Below are 9,970 nucleotides of genomic sequence, written 5' to 3' on the forward strand. Positions count from 1 at the left end.
GATCCATTCACTAGCTGACTGTGAGCATCCACTTCTGTGTTTGCTAGGCCCCGGCATAGTCTCACAAGAGACAGCTGTAAAGTTTGGAGCTGTGACGAAAGGATGGACCATCTAGAGACTGCCATATCCAGAGATCCATCCAATGATCAGCATCCAAACGCTGACACCATTGCATTCACTAGCAAGATTTTCCTGAAAGGACCCAGATATAGCTGACAGGCCAGTTTATGACCTCTTTTACTATGTAAAATTTAGTATTAGAGGTCAGAGAGTGCACCCTGAAAGTGTTGTTTATTAAGTGTCTACAGATCAAAATAATCAATATGCTAACCAAAGATATTTTGAGGAGATATACTCTGAACCCCTGTACTCGATATGACTGTGAAAAATATCTATTATAGTACAAAGAAAAATGTCATGGTAAACACATTTTTTTTTCATGGTTAAATAATGGATGAGTTTAAAATGTTCCTGTGGAACATTTTAATGGAAAGGCAAGGGCTCAACTATCATATTATCTGTTGAGTGTAGTTAAAGTCTATATTTGTTTTTGTAACATATTCAGAGAACAAATGATTTTTTTACTTTTTTTATTAAATATTTTTTTCATTTACATTTCAAATGCTATCCTGAAAGTCACCTATACCTCCCCCCTGCCCTAATACCAAACCCACCCACTCCGGCTTCCTGGCCCTGGCATCCCCCTGGACTTGGACATATGATCTTCGCAAGACCAAGTGGTCTCTTTTCCCATTGATGTCCAACTAGGCCATCTTCTGCTACATATGCAACTAAAGACATAGCTCTGGGGGGCACTGGTGAGTTCATATTGTTGTTCCTCCTATAGGGTTGCAGACCCCTTTAGCTTCTTGGGTACTTTCTCTAGCTCCTTCATTAGGAACCCTGTGTTCCATCCAATAGATTGCTGTGAGCATCCACTTCTGTATTTTCCAGGCACTGGTATAGCCTCACAAGAGACAGCTATATCTGAGTCCTGTCAACAAAATCTTGCTGGCATATGGACTAGTGTCTCGGTTTGGTGGTTTTATATGGGATGGCTCCCCAGGTGGGGCCATGTCTGGATGGTCCTTCCTTCTGTCTCAGCTCTGAACTTGGTCTCTGTAACTCCTTCCATGGGTATTTTGTTCCCCATTCTAAGAAGGTACTAAGTATCCACTCTTTGGTCTTCCATCTTCTTGAGTTTCATATTTTTTTCAAATTGTATCTTGGATATTCTAAGTTTCTGGGCTAATATCCACTTATCAGTAAGTGCATATCATGTGTGTTCCTTTGTGATTGGGCTACCTCACTCAGGATGATATCCTCCAGATCCATCCATTTGCCTAAGAATTTCATAAATTCATTGTTTAATATAGCTGAATAGTATTCTATTGTGTAAATGTACCACATTGTCTGTATCCATTCCTTTGTTGCGAGACATCTGGGTTCTTTCCAGATTCTGGCTATTATAAATAAGGCTGCAATGAACACAATGGAGCATGTGTCCTTGTTATATGTTGGAGCATCTTCTGGGTATATGCCCAGGAGTGTTATACCTGGGTCCTCAGATAACAAATACTATGTCCAATTTTCTGAGGAACCACCAGACTGATTTCCAGAATGGTTGTATCAGCTTGAAATTCTGCCAGCAATGAAGGAGTGTTCCTCTTTCTCCACATCCTCACCAGCATCTGCTCTCACCTGAGTTTTTGATCTTATCAGTTCTGGCTGGTTTGTGGTAGAAGCTGAGGGTTGTTTTGATTTGCATTTCCGTGATGACTAAGAATGTTGAACATTTCCTTAGGTGCCTTTTGGCCATTCAGTATTCCTAGTTGAGAATTCTTTGTTTAGCTCTGTACCCCATTTTTAATAGAGTTATTTGATTCTCTGAAGTCTAACTTCTTATGTTCTTTGTATATAGTAGATATTAGACCTCTATTGGATATAGGACTGGTAAAGATCTTTTCCCAATCTGTTGGTTGCCGTTTTGTCTTCTTGGCAGTGTCCTTTGCCTTACAAAGGCTTTGCAATTTTGTGGGATCTGATTTGTCTATTAGAGCATAAGCCATTGTTTTTCTGTTCACCAAATGTTCCCCTGTGCTCATGTGTTCAAGACTTCTATTAATGACTGCAGACTCACAGTTGAGAATATGAAACAGGGGCTTTTGTAACAACCCCTCTGTCTTTTGCTTCACCCCCACCCCAAAAGAAATAAACAGAGAAAGTCATGTGAGAAAAGGCTTAGGAAATGTTACAGGGATCTTGGTGTGTAGCTCTTCACAGTTGATGGCTTCTGATAAATTTAAGGGTGGGGGACTACTAGGTTTTCTTTAATGTGCTAGCCATAGAGAGTTTGACCAAGCTCCAGTGAGTATATGAGCAACACAAACTGGAAATTATATCTTTTCTTTTCTTTTCTTTTCTTTTCTTTTCTTTTCTTTTCTTTTCTTTCTTTCTCAAAAAGGATCAGGAGGGATATGTGGAGAAGACTCAGAAGTTAATCGGAGTACATTATGTGACACTCCTAAATAATCATTGAAAACATTCTGTTGAGGGAAAGAAATCCAGTTTTAATCAGTAATAGTCAGACAAGATGAAGGGTGTTGTTTCAATTATCTTGATTCCATGGAGACTTGCTTTGTGTTAAACTATATTGTCAATAATGGAGAAAGTTAAATCAGGTGCTGAGAAGAAGGTACATGTTGTGTTTGGGTGGCATGTTGTGGCCTAAGTGTCTGTGAGGTTCATTTGCTTTAGAACATATACCACAGCTCCAGCATATATCTGTTTAGTTTTTGTTTCAATATCCTATCATTGGTGTGAGGGGGTACTGAAGTATCCCATTATGAGTGAGAGTCAATAATTGATTTAAACTATAATGGTGTTTCTTTTATTAACTTTAATGTGTGCTTGTTTGGTTCATAGATGGTAAGAATTGAAATGCCCTCTTGGAGACTATTTCCTTCAGTGAGAGTTATTTCTTCTGATTATCTTTTGTTTGATGTCTATTTTGTATGATATTAAAATAGCTCCATTTATTTGATTACATGTCCATTTTCTTGGAGTATCTTTTACATCATTTTACACTAATCTAATGTCTATATTTGATGTTGAAGTTTGTTTCTTGGATGCTGCAGAAGGATGGGTCCTATTTTTCTTTCCATATTGTTAGTCTGTATGATTTTATTATTTTAATCTTTTTATTTGTTTATATTTCAAATAATATCTCCCTTCTGATTTTCCCTTCTGCAAACTGCCCATCCAATCCTCTCTCCCCTTTGCCTCTATGAGGGTGCTCCTCCACTCACTCACCCACTCATCCACTCCTGCCTCACTGCTCTAGCATCCTCCTAAACTGGGGCGTTAAGCTTCCACAGCACCAAGGGCCTCCCTTCCCACTGATGCCAGATAAGGCCATTCTCTTCTACACATGTAGCTGGAGCCATGGATCCCTCCATGCTGACATAATTGATGATGCCAAGAAGTGCTCTCTGACAAGAGCCTGGTATGGTTTCCCCTGAAAGGTTCTGTCAGCACCTGACTATTACAGATGAAGATACAGCAAACAACCAGACTGAGCCCAGGGACCCCAATGGAAAAGCTAGGGGAAGGACTGAAAAAAGCTGAAAGGGATAGTCTATATACTTTAATTGAGGAATTGATACCAATATTCTAAAATATTTCAATGAGCACTGTTTGTTGACTCCAGTATATTATTGTAGTATGTGTCTCTGTGTGTGTCTTTTCTCTTTTGATTTGCTGGTCAGAGATTATTTATTCCTGGATGTGGTTAACCTCTGTTTGATTATGTATTCTCTCTAGGACTTTCTGTGTGGTTGTATTAGTAGATAGACATCGCTTAAATTTGGTTTATCATAGAATGTCTTATTTTTTCCAAGTATGACGATTGGAAGTGTTTCTGGTTATACTAGTCATGCAGTGTTGGCTGGTATCTATGGTCTCTTAGTCTTTAGAGCATCTATTCTGGCCCTACTGGCTTTCTGAGTCATGAATGAGAAGGCAGGTGTCAGTCTAATGGGTCTACTTTTGTATGTTATGTGTTTATTTCCCATTGCAGCTTGTAATATTCTTTCTTTGTTTTTATCATTAGTGTTTTGATTATTATATACTTAGGGGCCTTTCTTTTCCAGTCAAATCTTTTGATGTCTGTAAATTTCTTGTACCTTGTTAGGCATCTCCTTCAAGTTATGAAAACTCTTTCTGTGACTTTTTTTTGTCTTGGTATTTTTTTCTTTTTTCTTTTTTTTTTTAATTAGATATTTTCTTTATATACATTTCAAATTTCAAAGGCTATCCCGAAAGTTCACTATACCCTCCCTCCCGCCCTGCTGCCCTACCCACCCACTCCCACTTCTTGGCCCTGGCATTCCCCAAGGAGCTCAAGGGGTCTGCAACCCTATAGGTGAAATAACAATATGAACTAACCGGTACCCCCAGAGCTCGTGTCTCTAGCTGCTCATGTAGCAGAAGATGGCCAGGTCAGCCATCACTGGGAAGAGAGGCCACTTGGTATTTCTGTGACTTTAAAAAAAATATTTTCTGTGCCACTAAGTTGAGTTTCTTTCTCGCAGCTCTCTTCCTATTATTCTAAGAATTGGTCTTTTCACTGTGTCCCAGATTTTCTGTATATTTTGTGGCAGGATGTTTTCAGATTTAACTTTTCCTTTTTTTTCCTATATATTTGTCTTTTCTGTTGTGACTCCAATGTCTAAGATTCTTTCATTCACCTTTTGTATTCTGATCATGTGGCTTGCTTCTGAGATTCATGTTTGTGTTCCTAAAACTTTCTTCTCCACATCTCCTGCCGTTTGGGTTTTCTTTTATGATTCTATTTCATTTTTCAATTCTGAGCTACTTTATTTATTTCATTGGCCTGGTTGTGTTTTCATAGATTTCTCTTTAAGAGATTTACTAATTTCCTCTTAAGAATACCTATTATAATATGAAGACTATTTTAAGGACATTGTCTTCTGTTTCTCCTATGATTTAATCCTACTGCCCATATTATAATAGGGTTGCTGCACTCTTATGGGACATATTGACCTGATTGTTATAGAACACTAGCATCTAGGCATTTGTGTTTAGGGAGACTGTGAGTCTAGATGCATATATTTGGTCTTTGTTCAGTTCTTTGTTTCTTTGCTTCTGTTGCTTTCTCTGGTCTATAAGAGTTTGTGGTTACTATGTGTTTTCTAGTGGAATTTTAGATGGTGTGGTCATTTGGGGTCCTGGGTAACATAAATTTCTACGTTTTGAGTGCTGATATTTAGGAATGTGGATGGTCTGGGAGCAGTAAGGGGTTCACAGGTGGGAAGAAAGCAAGCTGTTCCACCAGGATTGGCTTAGACCCAGAGAATGGGGCAGCAGAATGAGGAGAGGCCACAGTATATAATCTGCTAAAGATCTGAGCATGAGAGTGGGTGATTAGGTTTGGAAAGGAGGAGGGAGATAGAAGATGTAAAACTTTCCTACTCTGGTCTACTTGCTTTTCTGGCAGATTGGCTGGTGTAATCCCAGGGAATGACCATTGGAGTTGAGTTTGTTATAACAATGCAAGTGGAGAGGAAGGCTGGTGAAGGAGATCTTCCCAGCTCACTAGATATGGTGATGAAGAGTGGGGGAGTCAGAGTTCGTCTTTCATAGAATTAAGCATGTTATTGGAGGATTAGTTTTATAGAAGGAGAGTGTAGTGTATATAGTGAGCAGGTGACATGATTCCTTGGTTGGAGTGGCCTGTGGGTTCCCAGGGAATGCTTGTTGGAACTGATATCCTGGATTAAAAATGAGCAGTGGGAAAGAATTTTGATGGGGAATATCTGTGTGACTCACTGGAAAGGGGTGTTGGGAGTGGGAGGCTACCAAAAGTTATCTGCTACAAATCAGGGGCTGAGCCTAGGGGATTGAATTTGAGGAGAGAAGAAGAAGATGGAGATCTTCAATTAGGTTTCCTCTTTCCCTGGTCAGAGTGCACTTTATTTTAGTGTAATAATATCGAAGGTAAACAGTATCTTAAAGGTACATTTATACCTAACCAACTTTGTTTTTTAAACATATCTACCTATCATCTCTATCTGTCTATAATTTATCTATCCATCCATCCATTTATCAATCATCTATCTATCTATCTATCTATCTATCTATCTATCTATCTATCTATCTACCTATCTATCATCTATATTTCTAGGTATGTATAGGTATATACACATTGAAACATGTATTTTAGAACATTAGAAAAGTTTACTATATTGATTACTTAGAAGAAATAGCCAAAATATTAGAGAGTAATCTCAGATCTTTAGTTCTGCCAGTGAACTGCCAAGCTGTGATATTTGCCTAGAGTTTTCAAGTATGAAACACTTAGGTATCTTGACACTTGTCATTATAATTCACCAGTGTGAAACTCCTTTTAAGCCATTTCAAAATGCTTTGACAAAATATTATCCATAAATATCTAGTTCTAAAGATGTATTGAAACATCAAGTTTTAATTGGCTATATAAATAATTTAATCTTGGCATATATTTGAAAGACCTTTGGGTTTGCTTATTCTTCAAGATCACCTGTCTCTGTTAATTATGTTACAAACTTCACAAAAATCTTCAAGTGTTATTTCATTATGTTGCTTCATTATTAAATATTAGTAACTGATTAGATCATCTTTACTATGTTCATACTTTAAACATTGCATAGAGAGTTTTCTTGCCTGACAAATAGTTTGTAAAAGGTAGTTTAGAATGTTATATTTTTAAATATTAACACAGAACAGAATTTTAATTAGGCTCTGAGCTTACGTCTATATGTTTGTATCTCGATTTTTCTTACAGCTGTTATTTCAAGAAACCAAGAAGGTCCAGGAGAAATGGGAAAGGCTGTGCTTATTCCAAAGGATGACCAAGAGAAAATGAAAGAGTTGTTTAAAATCAATCAGTTTAACCTCATGGCCAGTGACTTGATTGCACTTAACCGAAGTCTGCCGGATGTGCGATTAGAAGGGTAAGTTTGCCTGTGCAGTGAAACATTGTGTGTAAAGCTCCATGTTTTACAATTTCTCTTCTCACTATATGACTTTTATACCACACTGGTTCTAGAAGCCTATGAAATGCAATAACTGACTCTAGTTACATATGCTAAGAAATATGAATTGTTTTCTTTCCAGATAATCCAAATACATAGTAGAAAAGGCATTGAAGATTCTGAAGACTGAATAGGGTTTTATCCATAGGACCATCTTTGTTTTATTGTAACTTTCTGAATATCAAACATGGTATTTCATAAATTATTTGCATATAAACCTTCTTATATTACATCATCAAAAACTTCATTTGGAAAAATTACATACCAGAACAAAGTAAGCCAATTTATTGCATGCTTATTTGACCCTTTGGTGTTATTACTGCTAGGCACAGTTATAGCTGGTGGTAATGCACTTGTCTAGTATTATTGAGAAACTGCCTCTAATTACCCATACCATGTGAAATATTTATTATGGCTTTAGCAATTTATACTGCTATTTTAATTGCTTATTCAGTTATCAACAGTAGAAGTTATATTCTCTTAGATGTGTTTTTTGTAATAAATTATGTTGAAATTTTCATCCTGTTTGTGATAGACTATAAGATGCTCTAAAAGGTAAACATACTTTAAGTATATGTAATAAAATCAGAGTATTTAGTGTAGGTTTTACCACCCCACAGTTTTGTGAAACACTCTTAGCATCAATAAAAGATATTTTTTGAGATTTTAGGTTGTCACATTTCCAAGTACATGACAGTTCACACTTCCTTGTACATAGTCAATAGTTCTTTTTTATTTTATTTTATTTTATTGCTACACAATCATAATCTTCATGTAATGACATTATTAATGGAAGTAATGTTTTTCACTAATAATAGACTCTTTCATTAATAGGGGGTGATAATTACGTTATATTTACTATTTGTGTATTCTTTTCTTTTGTGAAAGTGGTGTGAATAAAACCTAAGCCTTACAGAGATTGTAGGACTTGAGATTAACACAAGATTCATTTGGTGAATAAATGAATGGCTCCTCATATCACACTATTTGGTCTGAGATGTGTCATTTAACGAAATCATAACTTTGACCTGGTCCCATATCCTATCCTATAATTCCATCATTTGAGAGAACAAACCAGAAGGAGCTCAGATTTGACAAGAGAATAGCTCAAGCTATAAAGTTCCAGACATATTTGGACATAGGAGCATACAGTGTGCCCATAATACCCTGGAGAAAGAAGAAAGACACACTTAATCATGGGCCATGCACAACTTTGTTGATCAGAAAAATTGATATTATTAGATGCAATAGTTATAAATTTGAAATTTATAGACTATATTTACTTCTATGTAACTGCATTTGCTTATATGTATTTAGATGTTTTCATTTTAAAGACATATGTGAATAATTTTCAAAATAATTTTGTGCACTTTAGATGCTATTTATTATTGTGTCACATTACTGCATGTATTTGTTTGTTTTAAAAGCCATGGTGTGAAAATGTATAAATGTCATACTTCTAGATTTTAGAAAGCCAGGCATTTGGTTTCAATTTTTAGAATCATTACTTCTAGGTGTCATAAAATAAACTAAATTTTGTAACAGATCTATAATTGCTAAGAGGAGAAGATAGACATGCTTGTTGGGGAAAAGAAAAAGCAATAAAACCGAACAGAAACAACAGCAAAATCTGCATTTAAGATGTTTAAGCAATAAATATTTGATAATATATAAACTGTGGAAAATTCAACATGCATCTTTGGAAAGTTTAAACTATCAGAAAAGCACGTAAAGTCCCATATTTACATGGTTATATTTACGTGAAATTCTGAGAGTTAATAAACATCCTATGAGATGATATTAGTGAAGTGCATGAACTGTTGTGATGTTTTCTTATTTCACAGTGTGTGTCATCAGTAACAGAGATAAGATATCTTCAGAAGACCATAGACAAATCATTGTGTGTAAAATTTCTCAGGGATGGTCGCATGGATTTCTGAATGACTCAATGTAGCACTACTAGGCAATAATTAAATTTGAATTTTTACCACAAATCTAGTGTCCAGACTTGGATCTGAAAGCCACAAAATAACTTGGTATTCATTTTATCTAGAAAATTTGTTTCAGATTTTATTAGTCAAATTTCAGATTTTATATGACTGTATCATAATAAAGTCATAGGGATCAGGAAATATTTTAGCCATAAAATTCCTTTTTGGTATGCTTAAAGCTCTAAGAGCATTTTATTTCTTCCAAAGTAAAGAATGGAAGTAGAGAAGGCATGAATATAGAAATTGGATTTCCTATACTAATAACAAATTAATAACTAGCCATAAGAATGATAAACTATTATGTGTGTATATGCATACTTAATTATTTGTCTGAAAGACTTTTATTTGTGTTTGTGAAGAATTTGAGTTACTACTTAGAAATGAACCACCAAGTAAATTCCTTCATGTATCTATTTTGTTATAATAAACTATTTATAATAAATTTTTACAATTATCTAAAAATAATACTATAATGCAGAAATGACATCTGAGATGGATGTCTGTCTCCAGACAGATATGCTAATATGTGCATACATAAACAGACACACACGTGCGCGCACACACACACATACACACACATGTGAGAGAAAGAGAGAGGGAGAGAGAGAGAGAGAGAGAGGAATACAAACACATATAGAGAGGGGCGGGAGAGAGACCTTAAGCTTATGACCTAGAATATTGAAAATGGTTAAACTGACATGATGCATGAATGTATACTTTTTATATTTCATAAGCTTAGCAAATAAACACATCTGTATCAAAGGAGAAGATAGGGCCACAAGCCTCTTCCTGTCTGACCAGCACCGGGTAGCTAGGGCGCAGGGTCGGCTGACACTCGCCAGCTACCCACAACACCCACCACAAGATCTTAAGACTTCTGGTGAG

The 9,970-nt window shown here is 36.1% G+C and overlaps 1 protein-coding gene across 5 annotated transcripts in view; it reads left to right on the top strand.

Moving 5' to 3' along the window:
• The window catches only part of Galnt13 (polypeptide N-acetylgalactosaminyltransferase 13), a 617,871-nt gene that overhangs the window by 252,259 nt on the left and 355,642 nt on the right, over nt 1–9,970 (top strand). For all 5 annotated transcript variants that reach the window (XM_021153165.2, XM_029474531.1, XM_029474530.1 and 2 more), the window contains one exon: nt 6,845–7,013. In XM_021153165.2, the coding sequence (XP_021008824.1) occupies nt 6,845–7,013 (169 nt within the window). The remainder of the gene's footprint in view (nt 1–6,844; nt 7,014–9,970) is intronic.

Source organism: Mus caroli, chromosome 2 (genome assembly GCF_900094665.2).
Source record: "Mus caroli chromosome 2, CAROLI_EIJ_v1.1, whole genome shotgun sequence".
In the NCBI taxonomy this organism is placed as follows: Eukaryota; Metazoa; Chordata; class Mammalia; order Rodentia; family Muridae; genus Mus; species Mus caroli.